Source organism: Accipiter gentilis, chromosome 11 (genome assembly GCF_929443795.1).
Source record: "Accipiter gentilis chromosome 11, bAccGen1.1, whole genome shotgun sequence".
In the NCBI taxonomy this organism is placed as follows: domain Eukaryota; kingdom Metazoa; phylum Chordata; class Aves; order Accipitriformes; family Accipitridae; genus Astur; species Astur gentilis.
This window is the reverse complement of record NC_064890.1, coordinates 22,668,029-22,690,251: the sequence shown is the minus strand read 5'-3', so window position 1 is coordinate 22,690,251 and position 22,223 is coordinate 22,668,029. Positions and strand designations below refer to the sequence as shown.

General features: G+C 42.2%; 1 protein-coding gene and 1 long non-coding RNA gene across 6 annotated transcripts in view; both read right to left on the bottom strand.

Moving 5' to 3' along the window:
- Positions 1-8,496: 8,496 nt before the first annotated feature.
- PANX2 (pannexin 2) overlaps positions 8,497-22,223 on the bottom strand; it is a 24,299-nt gene continuing 10,572 nt past the window's right edge. For 2 of the 5 annotated variants that reach the window (XM_049814484.1, XM_049814485.1), the window contains 2 exons: positions 12,182-13,633; positions 8,497-10,293 (listed from right to left, as the gene is read on the bottom strand). In XM_049814484.1, the coding sequence (XP_049670441.1) occupies positions 9,932-10,293; positions 12,182-13,633 (1,814 nt within the window). In that variant the 3' untranslated portion in view covers positions 8,497-9,931. Of the gene's footprint in view, positions 10,294-11,159; positions 11,205-12,181; positions 13,687-22,223 lie in introns of those variants that run through there. The other 3 variants (XM_049814486.1, XM_049814487.1, XM_049814488.1) reach the window with 2 other exon arrangements.
- LOC126044599 (uncharacterized) overlaps positions 21,031-22,223 on the bottom strand; it is a 4,084-nt gene continuing 2,891 nt past the window's right edge. The window contains exons 2-3 of the long non-coding RNA XR_007507735.1: positions 21,546-21,678; positions 21,031-21,095 (exon numbers count right to left, since the gene is read on the bottom strand). This is a non-coding gene — a long non-coding RNA (uncharacterized LOC126044599). The remainder of the gene's footprint in view (positions 21,096-21,545; positions 21,679-22,223) is intronic.

Sequence of the window (22,223 nt, the reverse complement as noted above, 5' to 3'; positions counted from 1 at the left end):
ATACTGCAACTGAACCAGAGGACCAACCTGGACCAGTGTCGGTTGCCCCCGTACAGAAAAGGAACTATACAAAAATATCAGTTCGCTTAGCGAAGGATGAAGGTGAACCAGGTTCATCACGGGAACCGGAGGAAGAGGCAGAACCAGAGGTAATAACCTGGTCCCTATCCTTGAGTGAGCTGCGGGATTTGCGAAAAGATTTTGGCCGCCGTATAGGTGAGCATATTATCACCTGGCTCCTCCGATGCTGGGACAATGGGGCTAATAGCTTGGAATTAGAAGGTAGGGAAGCCAAGCAGCTGGGATCACTTGCCAGGGAAGGTGGCATTGATAAGGCAATTGGAAGAGGGACACAAGCCATCAGCCTCTGGAGGCGACTCCTGTCAAGTGTGAAGGAAAGGTATCCCTTTAAGGAAGATGTTATATGTCAATCAAGCAAGTGGACCACCATGGAAAAAGGTATCCAATATCTGAGGGAATTAGCTGTGCTAGAGACGATTCATCATGACCCAGACAACCCACAATTACCCGAAGATCCAGACGAAGTCCAATGCGTATGACCCATGTGGCGGAAGTTTGTACGGAGCGCACCATCGTCCTATGCGAACGCATTGGCAGTAATATACTGGAAGGATGAAGAGGCACCAACAGTGGAGGAAGTGGCTCGCCAGCTGCGTCAATATGAAGAAGATCTCTCCTCCTCCCTACAAGCCTGCATTTCGGCTGTGGAGAAGCTGTCCCAGGATGTCCAACAAATCAAAGAGGATATGTCCTACTCCACACTTGTAAGGACCAATGTCTCAGCTATTAGGAGTGAGCAGTCTTCTGCCCGAGAGAGAATATAGAAGGTACACACCGCGAGGTGCCCTGTGGTTTTACCTATGTGATCAGGGAGAGGACATGAGGAAACGGGACGGAAAAAACCTACCTCGGTCCTAAATGCACGAGTACGTGAACTGCGAGGAAAAACCACCACAAAAGGGGATTCTACCAGGAAAAATGCCGCTCCAGTTTCCAAACAGAGTAGAAGGGCTGACTTTATTTCTTGAAGGGACTTCTGAGCCAATTCTACGAGAGTGAATACTGACTACTCTACCAAGAATTAGAGGGGCCCTGCCTCCAGCCAGGTGGAGGAAAGGGATAACCGGGTCTATTGGACTGTGTGGACTCGATGGCCTGGCATGTCAGACCCACAAGAGTATAAGGCTCTAGTAGACACCGGTGCACAGTGCACTCTAATGCCATCAAGTTATAAAGGGACAGAACCCATTTGTATTTCTGGTGTGACAGGGGGAATCTCAAGAGTTAACTGTATTGGAAGCAGAAGTAACCCTAACTGGGAATGAATGGCAGAAACACCCCATTGTGACTGGTCCAGAGGCTCCGTGTATCCTTGGCATAGACTATCTCAGGAGGGGGTATTTTAAGGACCCGAAGGGGTATCGATGGGCTTTCGGTATAGCTGCCTTGGAGACGGAGGGCACTGAACAGTTGTCTACCCTGCCAGATCTCTCCCAAGACCCTTCGGTTGTGGGGTTGCTGAAGGTTGAAGAACAACAAGTGCCAATTGCTACCATGACGGTGCACCGGCGGCAATATCGCACCAACCGAGACTCTCTGATTCCCATCCACAAATTCATTCGCCAATTGGAGAGCCAAGGAGTGATCAGCAAAACTCGCTCATCCTTTAATAGTCCCATATGGCCAGTGTGGAAGTCTAATGGGGAATGGAGATCAACAGTTGACTATCACGGCCTGAATGAAGTTATGCCACCGCTGAGTGCTGCCGTTCCAGATATTCTAGAACTTCAATACGAGCTAGAGTCAAAGGCAGCCAAGTGGTATGCCACAATTGACATTGCTAATGCGTTTTTCTCAATCCCTCTGGCAGCAGAGTGTCGTCCACAATTTGCCTTTACTTGGAGGGGTGTCCAGTACACTTGGAATCGATTGCCCCAGGGATGGAAACACAGCCCCACCATTTACCATGGACTAATCCAGACTGCACTGGAAAAAGGTGAAGCTCCGGAACACCTGCAATACATTGATGACATCATCGTATGGGGCAACACAGCAGAAGAAGTTTTTGAGAAAGGGAAGAAAATAATCCAAATCCTTCTGAAAGCCGGTTTTGCCATAAAAGAAAGTAAGGTCAAGGGACCTGCACAGGAGATCCAGTTTTTGGGAATAAGATGGCAAGATGGACGTCGTCAGATCCCAATGGACGTGATTAACAAAATAGCAGCTATGTCTCCCCCAACTAATAAAAAGGACACACAGGCCTTCTTAGGTGTCGTGGGGTTTTGGAGAATGCATATTCCAAATTACAGTTTGATTGTAAGCCCTCTCTATCAAGTGACCAGGAAGAAGAATGATTTTAAATGGGGCCCTGAACAACAACAAGCCTTCAAACAAATTAAACGGGAGATTGTTCATGCCGTAGCTCTTGGACCAGTCCGGACAGGACAAGATGTTAAAAATGTGCTCTACACTGCAGCTGGGGAGAATGGCCCTACCTGGAGCCTCTGGCAGAAAGCACCTGGGGAAACCCGAGGCCGACCCCTGGGGTTTTGGAGTCGAGGATATCAAGGATCCGAGGTTCGCTATACTCCAACTGAAATAGAGATTCTGGCAGCGTATGAAGGAGTTCGAGCCGCCTCAGAAGTGGTTGGTACTGAGACACAGCTCTTCTTAGCACCTCGACTGCCAGTGCTGGGCTGGATGTTCAAAGGGAGGGTCTCCTCTACACATCACGCGACTGATGCCACGTGGAGTAAGTGGATCGCACTGATCACACAGCGGGCTCGCATAGGAAACCCCAGTCGCCCGGGAATTTTAGAAGTGGTCACGGACTGGCCAGAAGGCAAAAATTTTGGAATGTCACCAGAGGAGGAGGTGGCACGTGCTGAAGAAGCCCCACTGTATAATAAACTGCCAGAAAATGAGAGGCAATATGCCCTGTTCACTGATGGGTCCTGTCGCATTGTGGGAAAGCATCGAAGGTGGAAGGCTGCTGTATGGAGTCTTACACGACAAGCTGCAGAAACTGCTGAAGAAGAAGGTGAATCGAGTCAGTTCGCAGAGGGAAAGCCATCCAGCTAGCATTAGACATTGCTGAAAGAGAAAAGTGGCCAGTGCTCTATCTCTGTACTGACTCATGGATGGTGGCAAATGCCCTGTGGGGGTGGCTACAGCAATGGAAGCAGAGCAACTGGCAGCGCAGAGGTAAACCCATTCGGGCTGCCGCACTGTGGCAAGATATTGCGCCCCTGCTAGAGAATCTGGTTGTAAAAGTACATCATGTAGATGCTCACATACTCAAGGGTCGGGCCACTGAAGAAGATCGAAACAACGAACAGGTGGATCAGGCTGCCAAGATTGAAGTGGCTCAGGTGGACCTGGACTGGCAACATAAGGGTGAGCTATTTATGGCTATCAGGGAAGAGATGCAACATATAGATGGGCTCGAGATCGAGGGGTGGACCTGACCATGGACACTATCGCGCAGGTTATCCATGAATGTGAAACATGTGCTGCAATTAAGCAAGCCAAGCGGTTAAAGCCCCTGTGGTATGGAGGGCGACGGCTGAAATATAAATTTGGGGAAGCCTGGCAGATTGACTATATCACACTCCCACAAACTCGCCAAGGCAAGCGCTATGTGCTGACAATGGTGGAAGCAACCGCCGGATGGCTGGAAACATGTTCTATACCCCATGCCACTGCCCGGAACACTATCCTGGGGCTTGAGAAGCAGGTCTTGTGGCGACATGGCACCCCAGAAAGAATCGAGTCAGACAATGGGACTCATTTCCGAAACAACCTCATAGACACCTGGGCCAAAGAGCATGGCATTGAGTGGGTGTATCATATTCCCTATCACGCACCAGCCTCTGGGAAAATCGAGCAATACAATGGACTGTTAAAGACTACATTGAGAGCAATGGGGGGTGGAACCTTCAAACATTGGGATACACACTTAGCAAAAGCAATCTGGTTAGTCAACACCAGAGGATCTGCCAATCGGAGTGGCCCTGCCCAATCAGAATTTTTACATACTGTAGAAGGGGATAAAGTCCCTGTAGTGCACATGAAAAATATGTTAGGGAAAACAGTCTGGGTTACTCCTGCCTCAGGCAATGGTAAACCCATTCGTGGGATTGCTTTTGCTCAAGGGCCTGGGTGCACTTGGTGGGTGATGCGAAAAGATGGAGAAGTCCAATGTGTGCCTAAAGGGGTTTTGATTTTAGGTGAAAATAGCCAGAATTAAACTGTATGATATTAGTTGCTATATAGCCCTGCTACTGTATGTTATCATTACTATAATTGTTATATGCTATATCCATATAGTACTATAGTAAGAATCACTTGGATCAAGCAAGAAAGAACTGCGATAAAACTGAGCAAAACAGAACTGACTCCAGCATGCAACAATCCAACGGTGCACACCATCCTCCTGCTGCGTCGAATGTCAGCTGCTCGTCACACCGCACTGAAGCCCAATTCTGCTCTACCGACTGAGAGGACTTTGAACCATTCCTCCTGCCCAGACAGACTGGCATGACAGATGGAGCCCAGAGTCGGAAACTAATTGAACTCAACAAATGTTTTATGAACATAACTCATGAACTAAAGGAATGATATCTCTGTGTGTGTATACATATATATATATATCTCATTGTTCATATGTCTCAAAGGGATGGAAAGGTGGTGATAATTAATCAGGATGTAACTAAAGGTATGGGAACTGAGCATGACGTCAATGGTATAGAATAAGGGGTGGATACTGTCCTGGTTTCAGCTGGGATAGAGTTAACTGTCTTCCTAGTAGCTGGTACGGTGCTGTGTTTTGAGTTCAGTATAAGACTGTTGATAACACTGATGTTGTCAGTTGTTGCTCAGTAGTGTTTAGACTAAAATCAAAGATTTTTCAGCTTCTCATGCCCAGCCAGGGCACAAGAAGTTGGCACAGGACACAACCAAGGCACCTGACCCAAACTGGCCAACGGTGTATTCCATACCATGGGACGTCCCATCTAGTTTAGGAACTGGGAAGTGGGGGGGGTCAGGGAATCGCGGCTCAGGGACTGGTGGGGTGTCGGTCGGCGGGTGGTGAGCTATTGCCCTGCGCATCATTTGTACATTCCAATCCTCTTATTACTACTGTTGTCATTTTATTAGTGTTATCATTATCATTATTAGTTTCTTCCTTTCTGTTCTATTAAACCGTTCTTATCTCAACCCAGGAGGTTTACTTTTTTTCCTGATTTTCTCCCCCGTCCCACTGGATGGGGGAGGAGTGAGCGAGCAGCTGCGTGGTGCTTAGTTGCTGGCTGGGGTTAAACCACGACACCTGTGCTTCAGTGTCTGCATCCATAAGCTGGGGACAGCAATGATGAGGTCTTCTAGAGCTTCTTGAACTCTCTGACTGAAAGGTTAAAGCTGGGTTTTCACTATTCGTCTCAGTACTCTTCTATGACTGTGATATGAAGGGAAGAATGATCCCCTATGCAGCACTGGGTCAAGAGTGTTTAAGGCTGTCTTTGGTTTTCAGTGAGTCAGTGGCTTTAGGAGCCTGGGCTCATGCTCTCAGTCTTAGCTTTTCATTAGTGCTCCTTTTGATGCAAGCCTGAAAGGGCAGTGACAAGCTTTCTTAAAGCTAGATGGAATACCCTCAGTACGGCATCTCTCTTTTACAGAGAGACCCTGTGAGCCCTATCCCTGCTGTACTTTTAACTGGCAGATAACCTGGTGGCTGGTAACCAGGGACAAGCGACAGGAACTTCAACTCTGCTTTGCTTGCCTCTGAGTCCAACGGTGGCTTTGGGAGCCAGCTCTGGAGATACAAAGGATATGCAAAATAGCTGTCAGCTATACTAACAGCATCCCCAGCGCAGAGATAAATTCTGTCCTGTGTTTTGGTGCCAAGGAGTCATAGGAAGCACTGGCAGAAAAGGGCTTCCAAGATCAGGGCCTGACTCACTGTCAATATCAAAATATAAACTACCCAGCACATCTGACTCTGCAGGGAACAGAGCATCCTCCCCGGCATGCCGAGCATCAGAAAATCCCAGCAGAGTCAGAAAGACGTGTAATGTTGCTGGTTGGGCCTAATGCATGATAATGGGAAATGAAGAGAAAAGACATGGCTAAGTATAGCTTATTTACAGAGCAAAGTAGAGAACATGAACATTCCTATGCAACAGATACATATTTACATGCATATATAGAACTTGTAGGTATACAGTTGATATATATAAATCTGTGTGTGTGTATGTGTAAATGTTAGTAACATCAATACTAAAAAGCGTTACTGCACTAAAATATCCCAGCAGAAGCACTTCTCTAGCTGGCTGTGAGACAGAAATGGCTGATCTCCTGCTGGGTTTGGACAGCCTAAACATAGCTTCAAAAGATGCTTCTGAAACACTTGTCTCTCCTGTTTGGTTGTCAAATGCACTCTGAATAAGAGTACCCCCAAGAAAGGGGTTTCTGTGCTCTCAACATGCGGTCCTTTTCCCGGTGAAGTAAATGGGAAAGCAGCCTTGGAGAATGTGAGTCATCCGATCTGTCAAGCTGAAACCATTAGGCAGAGAAGGCAGATGGAGATGCTAATGAGATTCAGACTAAAGAGACATTTAGGTATGAGACTGTCTCATCTTTCTCATCTTTGGTCATTCAGTTTAGGTAAGTTCCTCTGGGTGGGTAGGACACTACCATTTTCCTTCGAGTTCAGCAAGGCCATGTTTGCTATGTGCCTGCATCAGTTATCTACCCCACATCAGGCAAGACTCATTTGCTCTCTGCTTGCTTGGTCGCCTCCGGCTTGTGAAAGAGGATAGTGCAACGCTCCTGTAACACAACAGGTGAAGATGAGTGAAGTGGGTGTTCCCTAAGTTTAGCTTGTCCCAGGATGAGGAAAGCTATATGCTTTCCTTTCTTTCTTTAAGTTGGTCCAGTCAAGTCTGATATTGATTTCTACAAGGGCACCAACAGATCCTGAATCAATAGAAACCAGCAGTATCATGGAGAAAGTGTGCAGTGTGCCCACACAGGCTTGAGTCCTGCTCTTGAATGAACAGGAGACGCGCACCTTAGCGGGCAACCCTTCTTGGGAAACACCACCCTCGTTAGATCAGTACGTATACCTGCCTGAGAACCCAGCCCTGCATTTCTGCATAATGAAAATCTCTCTAGTTATTGAATGTTGCTATTTTCAATGTACTACACAAAGTTTGGATCCTTAGTTTTCAGACATAGTCTGCTTTGCCTGACACTGGTATATATGTATATTGGTATATCACTTTAGCTACAGACCCGTACAGTTGACATATTGCTCAATGTGTGATACCAAGTGGAAAGCCAACAGACAACCCCCAAAATTTCCCATGCATTTGTAACATTGTCAGCTGAGCTGCTGCAACCAGGAAGAAATTCACCATGCTGCCTTCTCGCAATTGAAAGTACAGTGGCATAAGGGAGTTACATCTCGTTAAATCTGGCCAAAGGGTTCTATTCTTTCACTCTGCTTTTATGAACAGGTTCCTGATTTTCTTAAGGTAATTTTCCACATTTTTCTAATTTTTTATTGGTGTTTAACAAGTACTCAACTATAATGGTTTTAATTTGCTGGAAAAATTAATTCTAACTACAGTATTCATGTGAGTGAATAGGATGTAACGGGGCGTTTGTCTCACCTCCAAAGTCTCTATGTGCCATTGCTTTCAGGTGACTCTGAATGGATGGCACTTACCCATCAGGCCAGGCAGAGACCTTGCTTGCAGTCCCGTCACGGGTGATGCTCCACTCCTAGGCTGCCTTGCTCCAGAAAGCTTCCTCCTGTACCTGGCGTGGAATGAGGCCCTGGCTACGCAGGTGCAGATTTGTTATTTAAAAAGTCACACCAGTTTATCAGTCACGCAGGCAGTGATGCTGAACACCTTGCAGCTTGTGTTTGAGTGGATTAGAAGAGGGGTGACCAACCCATGCCTCTGGAGCCACAGGCAGCATATAAACTGCTCAAATCCCTGCTTGTTCCACGGCTGCTTCACACAGACAGCTCTGCTGTGGGCTGGGGGGGGAACACTGACGTCCCCGGGGCTGGGAGGAGAGAAGCCAGCAGGAGTTGCTGCAGCCATCATCTCCCAGCTGCCCTGGACCGAGCTCCATGTCCCCCCTCAGCATCATGCTGCTCCGTGCCGAGACCGCGGGGTGTTACAGCCGGGTCCTTCAGCTGTCCCCAGTGCCCCCTCCCCTGCCTGTGCTATGTGTCCTGTGGCTTGCTGCCTTTTTGGTATTTGGCTGTTCAGGCCAAAAAGGCTGGGCATAACTGAAGTAACGTAGCGGAGAATGGTGGCTTTACATGTCCTGCCTACCGCTTGCGATAAAACCCCACTTGTACGTAACTAAGCTAGGAAGTAGTACACATTAAAGTATTCAGAATAATAGGTATTTATTTTCAGTGCTATTTTCATTAAATATTGGTATAATATATCCATGTCTGAGGTAATAAATTAGAAATAAATTCAAGATTTCAGTCCCATATTTGTGCTGCATATTTTTCCTACCATTATACATAGTTTTGAAGCAAACACACATAGTCCATAATTCTGAATGCAGCTAGGAATATTATTTTAACACAGTCACTTTTTGTTTCACTATAATTTTGCTGATAATGGTTATTGCATGATACACTTTTAATAGCTGTTTTAGTTATACTAGAGTTTTCTATTAAATCACACATACCGTAGTTATAGGAAGATGGGCATGAAGATGTGCTTTGAGCCCAGGAAGGCAAATATTGAATCAGAGTGATAGCACATACTGCAGGATTATTGTCTGCCTGCACTAGAGCCCAGATCCAGCAAAGCCATTTCAGTGTGTGCTTAGCTTTAGACATATGAGTCGTTTCAGTGCCATCCATGGCCTTAAGTGTTTGCTGAATTAAGGACTAGCCAAGTCTGCAGACCTAAAATCAGAGACTTCTTTAACTGTGTGTTATTTGAAAACAGTTTTGCTGGTTTCATATTCTGTAAGATATTTTGTAACAACCTTCATAAGATTTTTCGTATCAGTGAAGCACCCATGAAAGTTTCTAACCTGGTTCATAAATATACTATGAAAAAATAAGCAGCTACAATGACTCTCTTCTACACATTTTGTTAAAAGCAACACCTGGTTTGAAAAGTTATTAAAGTAATTTTTCCCATGGTAAAATATAGTTAAAAAAATAAACTCTTCATTTCATCATCTTCCATCAAACATATAAGCTTGTTAAAGGGCGGGGCATACCTCAGGTATTTTCATTTATAAATGCAAGAGATTGAGTGTATCAATCTTTTTTGCACTTAAATGCTGGTGGTAGTGAGGCCCTTTCAGCTAAGTCTCCATCAAGCCCAACATTAGCGAGCTAAAGAAACAAACAAACAAAAATTTTGCTTGCATATAACTTTTTTGTAATCCTGAATTGAAAAAAAATCCTCTCTGCTTAGAAAAGAACTCCTCTTATTTAACTGCTGCCATTAAAAGAGTTTACCTCACCTCCATGTTGTTTTAACTTTAATCAGTGATTCTGAATGCAAAGGATTTAAACACTCACTAAAATTACTGTGGCATGCCATCAGACTCTTAATGTTCATAAATTGTGCTAATCCCTGTTTAAATCAGGAAACTATAGTTTCGAGCTAGAGCTAATGGTTGTCTGGGCGCTCGAGGTCTATTTCCACCACATTTTCTTTATTGTATTCTGCAAATGACTGACAGTGCTCATGATGTGATCCTGAAAAACCGTTTGGCGTTATTACCAAAAGCTATAGTCTGTGTGAAAACTCCCCATGCTCATGCAGTGAATTGCCTCGTTGGGGGGGCCGCGGCCTGCACTGCCGTGGTCTTGGGCCTGGCCACGAGGGCACGGCTCTGCAGCCCGGGGCCTTCAGTACTCCACCGAGCTCACGATTGCCATGGGTTCATCGAATGTTGCCAACCTTATCTGCTTTGGGGTAGGGATGGAGAGAATTTCCCCCGTGTCAGTTGGTGAGTGAATACCATTGTCTACGATGTTTGAAACGTCCTCCTCGTGATCCTCGTACAGCGTGTTGATGTGCAGCAAAGGGTGGGCTGGGTTGCAGTTCAGTGCGGGTGTTGGCTCTGGCTTGACTTGGTTCAAAGTCATGCTCGTTGCAGCAGCGGTTGTGGCTATATGGTTGTGGTTACACGTGACAAAAGCCCCAGCAGCAGGCACAGTTCTGCATGCCTCAGATGAGTATAGGATCTCTTTTGCAGGATGAGGGGTGTCTGAAAGAAAACAAACCAGCCAGTTAAAAGACGGGTAGTCTTTCACCCTTCCAGTCCATCAGGGAGGAGTGTCCTGAACCAATACAAGTCACTGGCAGTTTTGCCACTGATTTCAGTGGGAGCAGGACTGGACCCAAAAATGAATGTTCTTGGGACCCTCTGAGAAATCCAACAGGACTGTTTCAAAACAACAGGGTCGTAAGCTCGGGGAATTAGGACAAACAACAAATGGGTTTTGTAAATCTCGCTCTTTTTTACGCATGCTCATGCTTCCTTATGTGGATGATATTTTCGTAAAATGAACAAAAAACAACTGAAAAGTATTTTTTATTCTCCTCTACAGTCTGGCAGGTGTTTTGTAAATGTTATGATTTAATGTTTTGGCAAATGTTATGACTGTTGAAATCCACAGGATGGAATACAAAAGGCACTGATATTTTCAATGGGAAAAACTAGTGGGTTACACATTGTAAGCCACTTGTCTTTAGAAAGAACTCAGCAATTTGACATTTACTGATGTCTCTTTCCACAAATTGTAAGTCTGCCTTACCTGATGGACTGCAATGTAGGTCTAACTCAAAAGCAAAGCTGAAAGTTTTTAATGGGAATGGGGATTAACAGACCCCCAAAACTACAGTAATTATTTTTTGCCCTTAAAATATTCAAGCACTAATTTAGATAAAGGTAATTGAGACCAGAAAACCTCAGTAGTTTTGAGGAGTTGAAATCAGAGCAGGTGACTGGATAAGGAATGCTGTAGAATAGCTCACATGCATATTGGGGAGTTGGAGGGCTCTAAGGAGCATAGGGATTTGGAAGTGACAGAAACTTTTATACCTCAAATCACTTCTTTGCTGGGCAGTGGGGTGACGGTAGCTGTCAGTCTGTCGAAGCCCAGAGGGAGGTCTTAGCTTGTAATGAGATGAGAGCCATTGCTTTAAGTACGTACAAATCCTTCTGTAACTTCAACTGCATACTGCTTCTTTCTTATATCAGTAGCTTACAAAAATAAACAAGAAGATATCTACCTGTCTATCAGTTTATCGACTGATCTATCACTTTTCTTAATGCTCACATGGCTTTCCCCATCACTCTAGCACCTAATAATTATTGATATATTTGAAACACTCCTTTGAAGTAAGAAAGAGACAGGATTTCCAAGACACACACAGGAAACTGGGGCACAGAAAGAGCATCTCCTGTGAAGCCACATGGGAAGAGATGGCAGAATTCCTGAACCCCTGACCGGCACCCACACTTCAGACCATCCATCCTCTGGTCCACATGAGACAAAGGATAATTTCAAACATCTCTTGTGTGAACAATATCAATGATCTAAGTTGTGATTTCCTGGGTGACAAACACATGTCAGCCCCTAATAATTGGTAGTTAAAGAGATTTTTTTTTTCCTACAGGCAGCTTTAACTGCCATTAGCACAGTTTCTCACACACTCCTAAGTGGTTATCACTGGTCAGAGTACTGGTCATCTACCATAGCAGTTTCCATATAACTTGAAAATAACGCAGGTTTGAAACGTGCCAGGTGCTGGTGGAGCAGGAAGGGTATCATGGAGGCCAAACTCTCCTCATTTCATTGGCAAGGCATGACCACATCTGTAACTGTGAATACATGCTCACATTTGAAAAATTACCTGCACCAACAGCCTGCAGGCTGTTTTGTACAGCTCTAGCTGTAATAATCCTTATCCTCCATATAGCTGCTAAAGAGAGAGAACCTCTGTTTCTGAGGCCTGCAAGCCCTAAGATTATTAGCTATCCCAAAATCTAGCAAGGTAGGTCAAACAGTTCAGATAAGCTTTGAGTTCCTGAAGATAGCTATGCAAATTATGGTCTCTGGAGGTGGTACGGGCATTATGGCATACTGTACCTTTGAGAGAGGAGGTAACGTGTACTACGACATTCTCTTCCTGGTTTAAAAATCCACCTTCTTGGCTTTTTGATGTAGGCATCGAGGGGATGGCTTGAATCTCTGGCTTGGGTTTTTTGCTACTAAGTATATATGGATGAACATCCAAGGAAAAGTGTCGTGTGTGTTTTTTTTCACTGCTTGTGCTTGGGATGGCGTTTGGCTCCGTTTTATGAGTGGACGATTGCTGTGAGGTTTTTGCAGCAGACTCTAACAAAGGAGCTATAAGGCTGTCTGTTGCTGTTTTTCTCCGCACAGGCTTCGGTTTTTCAGGTTTATGGTTTTCAACCTTCATAATGGCTAACTGTTCCTTGAATGGCTGAGGAAGGGGATTGGTAGTTGGGATCCATTTCATCTTCTTCCTTGGTCTCTTAATGATGAGCTGCTCATTCGCATCAATGTCTGCTGGATCAACGCTTGGGTCTATTGTTTGGATCCCTGAATCACGCATGGTTGGAGTGGCATCATGATTGGACTGGGCCAACGCTGCAAGCAGCTGGCGTACCACATTGTCATACATCAGATCGCTTTCATTTGTAATAAAATCCAGACGGTTCAATGACTTTATGTGGTCCCGATTTTCATTACAAAACATGGCCAAAATATTGATATCACAAAACTGGGACTTCTGCCACTGTTTCTTGGTCTTTATTCCAACTTTGTTCAGTTTATCAAATATGAAGTTAGACTTGCGAAATATGAAGAGGTGAATTAAGTTGATGAGGATTATCAAGTTCATGAAGCAGAGGAGAACGATATCTACACCAGCAATAATCCGCTGGAGCTGGACAGATGGCAGTTTACAGTTCACTCTGATGTGCAATTTGGAGCTGCTTGTTTTGTCTGGAGGCTCTCCTAGTGCACATGTAAATTCATTTTGCTTCTGTGTAGCATAGTAGGTGGACAAGTATGTAATTGGTATGATGCTTAAAAAGATGATGAACAAATGTCTTGCAAGATAAAGCTTAGCTAAAAAGTTACTTCGTCCTCTTCTTTCCAGGTATTTCTCAAACAAGTTCTGCTCAGGGCTTTTTTCCTTCTCTGCATTCTCAATGATTTCTCTCTTCTCTCTCTCGGTGATCCCCGGGCCTTTGGACTGAATCTGTTTCTCTATTTTGGGTGCCCGCCCTTCAGCTGCACGGTGGTAGCAGTTATCGATCTCCTGAAGCAAAAAATTAAGCTCTGAAGTCAGTCGGGTAGAGGCCAGAAATTCCCAGCCCAGAGCTGGAATGTACATTATCCCAGCAAAAGCCAGCAGTGCATAAGGTAGGAACTTATGCTCAAACAAGGAGGGCCAGTGGCTGGCATCAACTCCTGGCAAGGCATCTTTTAATTCTGTCCAACAATATCCTCTGGCATACAAGGCTTGATCGCGGGTGAAGTTGTGTGGTGTATAACAGTATATTGGCTCCTCTGTATAACAGAGAGAAAAGTCACTGCTGTGCATTTAACCTACAAAAGGAGCTCTGGAAAATAAACATTTCAAATTATATAAATTTTATTTTATTGTATTTTTACATGACCGTTAAGCCTTCCATGTCTTCCACAGCTCAGCCTGCGCACATCTTCACAAGCCCTCAGGCAAAACTATTTACCTGGAAGTTTTAGAATGGACCTGAGCTAGAAAAGTCAGCAAGAAATACATGTTTTGGTTTAATTACACTGTGACCTAAACTCTGTAAAGCTGAAAGACCTGATATCCACTATACAGTAGCTGAGGATATGTGCAAATGCTGAAAGGCTCATTTAGGTGAAATTTAAGGTGCATCCCAGCTAAATATTCTTCTAAAGAGAAAAGAAGTTAGATGTAGTTGAAGGCAATGTTTTTAATCCTTATGAATAAAGTCCACTCACTGGATATAGTAGAAAAAAATTAAAACTTAAAGACATACAAGCATTTAGTCCACTGTATCCCTCCCAGCTAACATTCTTGAATTAAAGTGTGACTGACCAGGACAGAATCTGGTGTGTTAACTGTATTTATCACTATGTAAATTTAATTCTACATTTGAAACTGTAACATTGTTTTTTACACAATGTACAATCAAATGCTGGAACTCGCTGTCATATAGTATTATGGAAGAAACAAATACTGTGGATTAAGAAAGCAATCAGACAAAGTAATGGAAGAAAAAGTATAGCAAGGATTATTAAATACCCAGATAGTGATGCAATTTTTCTCTCAGGACATGTTTAAGCCACAGACTGCTGGAGGGTGGAAGGGTTTATCAAAAGAAGTATGCTTGTCTATTTTAACGCTCCTTCCTGAGCATTTGCTTTTTACCACCATCAGAGACAGGATGTTGGGCTAAAAGGACTTTTGTCTCGACCCAGTAGATGAGTTATGTTTTTATACAATTACATTTTTCTGGCAATATATGAAAGTAAGATAGAAAAACTTGTGAAAGCGAGAACAATATTAATTGCCCAAATAACACTGACCATTATCAAAACACCTTCTTCAAAGAGGAAGACCATATTTTCATGTTTTGACAGGTAGTACAAAGGGAATATATTTTACAGAGTTCTGGTATACCTTTAAAAAGCTTCCTAAAATGAGACCCATAGGAAGAAGGCATGTTTGCCTGAATTGAGAATAGCTCAAGAACACCAAGCTCGCTCCAGTTCTGAACACAGTCTACAATTCAGATCAAGAACAGCTCACTGGAAGAGAGTGGTGGTACTGTTCTCTTAATAATACAAATAATGAAGAGAAATAATAAAATATGTTGTTTGAGAACAACAAATAAAATATTAAAAATTAATAGGCAGGCAAAAACCTCTAATCCTTTTGGCTTAACAGAGGACTCCTTGCTTGACCAACTACTTCTCATATGCGAGCAAATCAAAAGCATTTACTGGTTCTTTAGTAAAATGTTGAGGTGTAAACCTCTTCTGTGACCTACAGAGATCTACATGCTGAGGACTGCACAAAAATTGTTGTGTTTTGTTTGGTTTTTTTTAAGTGATTCATGAGGATTCTTTTCTAAAAATACAACCAATTTAAACAGAATTGACAGAATAAATGATGTTACCCAAGATAGCACGTAAAGTGAGTAAGCCCTGCAAGTTCTTTAAAATCACTTTTGAATACTATTTTAAAATAGCCTAACTTCAACCTCAGAGGAGAGCTTAAAGCAGTCTAATGTTACACAGCTTCCCATTTAGACTATTTTTGTGTATTTACAGCCATGTGTTACAAGAAAAATGCTCACTGACTCTTGGTTTTGGTAATTACATGCCCTCCCAACACCACCCATGAAGGGATGCATACAAATAATTTCAACTTCTACTATCAAAGAGCTACTGTATGATTTCCCAGGAGGCAAAGTAGATTCCTATGTGAAAATGTTCCCATGGGAAAAAAAAGGCAAAGAAGCGTGGTGCATTTCTCATAGGCAGAAATATTTTTAATTGGGTGTCCCTGAGCTCAGTAGAATCTGCCAATATGAAACCTAGTTTCCTGTGACATACATGGGTTCATTTCTCCTAGGTCTCAACACCACGAATACGTGGGAAGACAGCAACAAGTATTCGTACAAATCATCTATAAGGGTCAGGTTTGGATTCATTTATCAGTTGTTACTACCAAATAAACTGTGAACAGTTCTCTTCACTGAGACCTGAAAGCTAAGGCGACTTCTGCCAAAATTGTATATATACAACAATCAAATATATATTTATTTTATAAATAAAAAAAGGGAAACAAATCAAAATGTCTCAACATTTACATTTATGTTGAACAGATCACTTAGAGACTAATTCTGCACTTTCCATTGACACTGCTTCAGTGAAAAATTTTGAAGAGCTTCACAACTCTGGTTTGGACTGAACAGCTTCATTAGAGGCTACTTCAAAAATGGAGCTGCCCAGCCCAGTAAAGAAAGCAAATGTCATTTTACAGGAATTTGTTTGCTTTTCCTCTGTTAACCACTTTTTTAGCTGCTCCCATTGCCTGGTAAGTTGTGAGAGATCTCTAATTGGGATAGCTGAGCATGGTGTCCCATTCTTATGCAATGTTTTGTTATTTGTTGATTCTAGTCTAGTATTTTCTGTGCTTATTTGTTAAAGTGACATGATTTTCATTACATGCCATGTAAATCCAAAGACCCTTCAGATGAAGCCCAATCCTCAGTGAAGTCAGTGGGACTTCTGATAACTGATTGAAGTGGGGGCAGTGGGGTTACAGCGCAATTTTATTCAAATGGCATTTTCTAATATGTTTGAGCCATACTCACTGTCAGTGAATGCCACTAATTTTGGTAAAGTTATTCCACAGGGGAATTTAGCTTAACCTTCTCAGCATAGGACTTGACTCACAAAGCATAGCATCAGGCTTAGGAAACTCATTCATCTAGAAAATGGTCCAGACAACAGAGAGGAGAGGAATACCCTTCCAGACAACGATTCAAAGCAAAAGACTAATTTAGCTGTTGCCTGGAGGAGCCTGTCTCTCTTCATTGACAAGAGGCTGCCAAGCAAGACTGCCACTAGGTTTGAGTTAGCTTTTGTGAATGTTACTTCTTAGGCGATGGCAGCATTCAACCTGGCATTTAACACCATGAAGGTGTTTGATTCCATCGTAGTAGCGTATGGACCTGTTTCCCCTCCACTGCAAACTGTGTCAATCAGGAATAAACGAGAAAGAAAAGCGCCATGTCAATAACTAATCTTGTTTGTTATGAAAGGTGGCAGTAACAGATAGCTGGATCTCAACATGCAGATCTGATGAGGATAGGGGAGTAACAAGTTGTTCTCACACATATAGCTCACTCTAGCTGTGAGGACCCTACTTAATGCAGTTTCAAGAAGGCACAGCAGATGTACTTTTTTATTTTACAGTGTTCTCCTGATAGGTAAGTAGCATTAAAAAAAAAAAGCTGTAACAGTGTTGAAATCATAGCTCTGACATTGGATCATGCAATAGAAAAGAATGTGTTTGCTTTTAACTTCATATTCATAAATATAGAAAGTTTCTACAGATATTCTTATTTAATCCTGAAAATCCTTGGCAGTTTAGGAAGTTTCTTTTTCATATAATCACTCCAGCCATCATGAAATGCAGCTTTTTCCCAAGACTTTGCAGTTTAATTGCATATGGCGTAACTGTTTGATTGTGTAGGAAAAGACAATAGAGTAAGCTGCTGTAAAGAAATTTTTTTAAAAGGTTAGGGGACATTATTATGGCTGAGTGGATTGGTCATCTTCTCAATGTTGTCTAGGCTTAAGCCCATAAATATAATCTATCCCTCCACTCTCCTTGATAGCTACATTCTTGTGAGCCCAAGAGACAGAAATTCCTACCAAAAAAACCCAGAGAGCAAGGTCATCATCTCCAAAATAATCTTTGGCCAGTTGCAAACAATAAGGAAAAGGTGGTTCAGGGTGGACATGTGTCTGTGATTTGCACATGTGTGCATCTGTAGCAAAGGCAAAAAACCCCCAACCTAAGATAACTAAGCTGCCATTGCTATTGGTGGCTGGAATACTAAAATCAACTTTTCTGCATTAAATGTGATGGCTTACTGCAAGATTTTTAGTTCTGATGCTCAGAGTAAAATCTTACTAAGTTCAAAGTCTGAAGGTCTGCCCTTAGGTTCACTGACACAAATATGTTAACTGCATGCCAGAATATGAAGTTCAACAGAGTTTCAGAAAACATCACTACGAATACCTAAGAACAAACCCTGTCTTCAGTAATACTTCCCTACAGTCACTGTTATTCCAGGAAATGTTCCTTTTGAATAATTTTTAAGAGACTAAGTAACCCTGTGCTAATGCTATGCAGAAATAATTACTACATTGGAAAAAAAGTCCTTGATGTTAATATGTAAAGTAAATTATACTTTATTTTATACTGACTTGAGTATAAAGATGCATACTAAGAAGCTTAGCTTCCCTTTTTTCAGTACTATTAGATGATCACAGGAGCACTACATCAGAAGTTTTCAACAGCTGTACATAAATACATTGTATTCTGCCTACTATGCATGTAAATAGCTTCTAGAAGTCCACAAATCTATTCTCATGGATAAGGTATGAGAGACATCTCACTGCATTTTTTAGACATGCAAACAAGATGAAATAATCAACACAGAATTACTTAGTTGTGTAATATAATTGATTGTGTTATGCCACTTGAAAAATTAAAATCCCTTGGCAGCTAATTTTTTTCCCATGCTCCATCCTGTACCATCTCATCCCATCAGTTTAAGTACTACTTAAATAGAGAAAAATGACTTGCAGGAAGTACTGTGGCATGCTTTAGGGGAACGAAAGAGAGCGCATGGTTGTGAAAAGATAGCCAGGGTAGGGAGAGGGATGAAGGAAGGGGCTGTGCTCAAAAAACTCTTCAGAAAGAATCCAAACAGAGAGTATGGAAAGAAGGAGTGAAGGCAAAGAGTGGAGCTGCCGAGGCTGCTGCCTGTTAGTAAAGGCTCTGAGAAATGCTTGTGGGATTCCTGCAGGCACAGGCTCCCACTCCTACTGTTCCCAATCCAAGGTCAGCCACATCTTTTTAGTGGTTCCCAACCTCCATATACTTTAGTATATATTCAACTGCCCTCTTCAAGAGGCCCTGAATGAAACACTGTTTGTCAGGCTGCAAGTGCTAGGCATGAAAATATGTTAGATAAATAAATCTCTTGCTTAATTTCAACCAGGAGATACAATACTGTAAGTTCTGAAATTCCTCAAGCAAGGGGCTGGGGTGCTGAGGTTTAGGATTGGAACCTCTGTGAAACTTCCCACTGCAAAAATGCATCTCAGATCTGGAAATGGAGTTACCAATGGAAAAATCCGGTAACTGCTGTTCTAGACCATTCCCTGAAGTTATACCCTAATGCAGAATCATGGAAATGCTGGAAGGAACCTCAGAAGTTACCTAGTCCCACATCCTCTCAAAGCAGGGCAAAGACTGAGTTCAGACCAGCTTGATTAGGGCTTTGTCAGTCTGAAAACCTCCAAGGATGGGCACCACACAAGCTGCCTGTGCAACCTGCTCCAATGCTTGACTGTCCTCAAGGTGAATTTTTTTTTTTATTCACATCATGTCCAGCAAGAATGGCTGATTCGTGCAGGAGTAATTTTTTTCACTTTTGAGAAAGGGCCATTTCCAAAAATGAATGCAATGGCCAGTCGCACTAAGAACATATTGGGTAAAATATGGCTAGAAGGCTATCATTGAAATACAAGTGGCTAGAGCTTGGGCCTCAGTATTGCATCTCAATCGAATGACGAGGTATCAACAGCATAGTTCACCAAGGAGGCTCTGTGTGTGTGCATTTGCCTATGTATAAAAAAACCAAAACAACCTTGCAAAAAAAAGTAAGCTGGAGTATGGTACGTAGAAATGACACTGTCAAGAAGAAACGGTGAAGATGTAGGTATCATTCTCCACTACCTTTGCAAAGTTAAGTTTTTACAAGTCTTCCTGGAAAAGTGAGTGAATTGCATCTCATACAAACATTCACTTTCCCCTTTAAAAAAAAGATAACAATGCCAACCTCTTAGTATTCGACACACTGTAAATAATTAGACCTGCTCCCAAAAAGACTTTACTCACTCCATGCATTGGGCAGCTCCTTTGAAGCCAATGTGATTACTCACAGTGCATAAAATTTGGCATGTGCATCTCTCTTTGAAGAACTGATGCTGTAGGGGGGTCAATTTCAAGCTTTTAAAATACTATTATGAGCAAAAGTTATTTAAATAAATATGGACAACACATTTACAATGCTTTTGGTAGACATTAATAAGTAAGGGAAACATTATCAATAAACAGTATATGCCCCTATATAAAAAGGCAAATGACTTTTCACACCTATTGTATTCGCAGTGAAATAAAGTATATTCACCCAAAGCAAAATATAAACCATAATAATAAATTGTGTACGTCTCCTGTGACCTTCAGCTTTTAGAATCTATTCTGGAAAAAGAAACCACACCTCATTAATCTTCTAACTGAATTGCATGATTTCAGCATTCTAGTACAGTAATTCAGTAATGCAGAAGGAATAGCATAATTTTCTAACAGCAGACAGAAAAAAAGATAAAAAAGGAACCCAGTCTTCAGAAAACATAATTAAAAAATGAAAAAAGATGAAAATTCTTGTGCTTGCTGCACCAAGACAAAGGTAAGTATGCCTCTTGTGCAAAAAATTCTTTGAGGATCTAGAAGTAAATATTCACCCTGACCACCATGGCCCTACATTGGATATAGGCCCCAGAGGAGGTGCTTAGCTGCCGCCAAACAGGCTGGATCTCCCAGCTCCTGGACAAGTGCCGAAACTTTCATGCTGGAGACCCGAGTTAAGTATCAGGTAAGTATATTGATAAGTGTATAAGTGTACTTACTGAGTTAAATATACTACAGACTCACCCTGAGCCTAGTGCTTCCTAGCAATTGGCTTTCTGCCCTCTTGAAGAGGGCTGCTAGATCATCCTCATGCTGGTGCCCAACCTGCCTATAAAGAAAAGCTGGCATTCTAAGTCAAGTTCTCTGAAGCACTCCTTGTACGGTCCTCTCCGCTTGACTCTAAGGAGAAATTCAGCATTCAGGTAGAATCTCTGAATCTCCCTGCCCATCAGATGCCAGAACACAAGTTTCTAACAGCCAAGATAAATGAGAAACTCCCTGAATTCAGCAGTAAATGCCAGTATTTGACAAGGGTAGTCCTTATCATACTGCTCTCCTTACATTGTGTCACATACGTGTAAACAATCAGACACATGCCTCATTCATCTTGGGTACTAAAAGGATTGCACAAGAAAGCAGGTAGCAAACTGTTTATTTTGAGAAACAGAAATAATTTATTTAGTAGTTTTTTGGCAATTTTTAAATGGAAAAGAAGAAATGTCCTGGATCCTCTTCTCTCTGGAAAAAAAGAACAAAAAACATTCATGTTACTGAGGTTGAAAAGGTAGTCTAAGGAAGTATAACATTATCTAAACAGTATACAGGTTTTCCATCTCAGTCACGCAGTCCACAAGGAGTATGTAACTCTCTACTTTGAATGTGATTTTAACAAATGCTGGATAATACCCAAATCAATTCACAGCCAAAGGAAAAACTCCCTTAATTTAACTGGTTTATTTCAACTACTTTATTTAAAGGGTATTTAAAGGTTAGAAATTAGTACAGCATGAGGATGGATTCCTGAAATTACTTTTGTGAATCAACTGTAGTCATACAGTCCTATTTAACTCACCAAGTTTACTCATATGAATAAGAAAAGAAAACATTCAGCAAACTAAGCCTTAACTTAGCAAGCTAATTTTATTAAGAATTATTACTTTTATTAAAACAAAAAGACAATACCTTTACCTTTCTTAGGGAATATTCTTTCCAAATCTGAATATAGGTTCCATGCCCATGAAGTCTTCCTAAGGTACAAATTTCTCCATGATCAACAAGGTAAGGTATAGCCTTTTTTGCCCACTCTCTGAAACCACTTGTCCTGTTTAAGAAAAAAATCTTGAAAAGAAAGTCCCTAAAGAAATGAGACAGGAAACCACTGCTGCTAGTAAGTTTTACTGGCCTATACTCTACAAGGATTAGTCGTGATGGGTGAGGTGTAAATAAGCAGTTTCAAAGACTGATAGGTAATGGGTTACCCACAGGGGTAACTGCAATGTAAGGGCAGCAGCAGGTGTTCCTGTATTTACAATTTGGGTCTTTTTTTCTTGGAGGACTGCTGCTTGAAGTGCATATATTTTGGATCTGCAGAATCAATAAATTAGTAATGCACTTTCCTAGTGTATATATAAATTTACAGAACTGTATTCCCTGTATGTAATGAACATTGGTCTTCTAAAACTAGCTGGTATGCTGAAGTTCACTTACCAGCAATGTGAGGCTTAAAGACTTGTAATGCCTGCCCAGGTTATTCAGGAGAGAAAGATACCTACTCCTACTTGGTTGGTATGTTGAAGTCTGTTGGAGAAAGTTATTCCAGAAATGGCAACTGTTACGCAGAAGGTGCAGAAGCACCTAAATGAAATC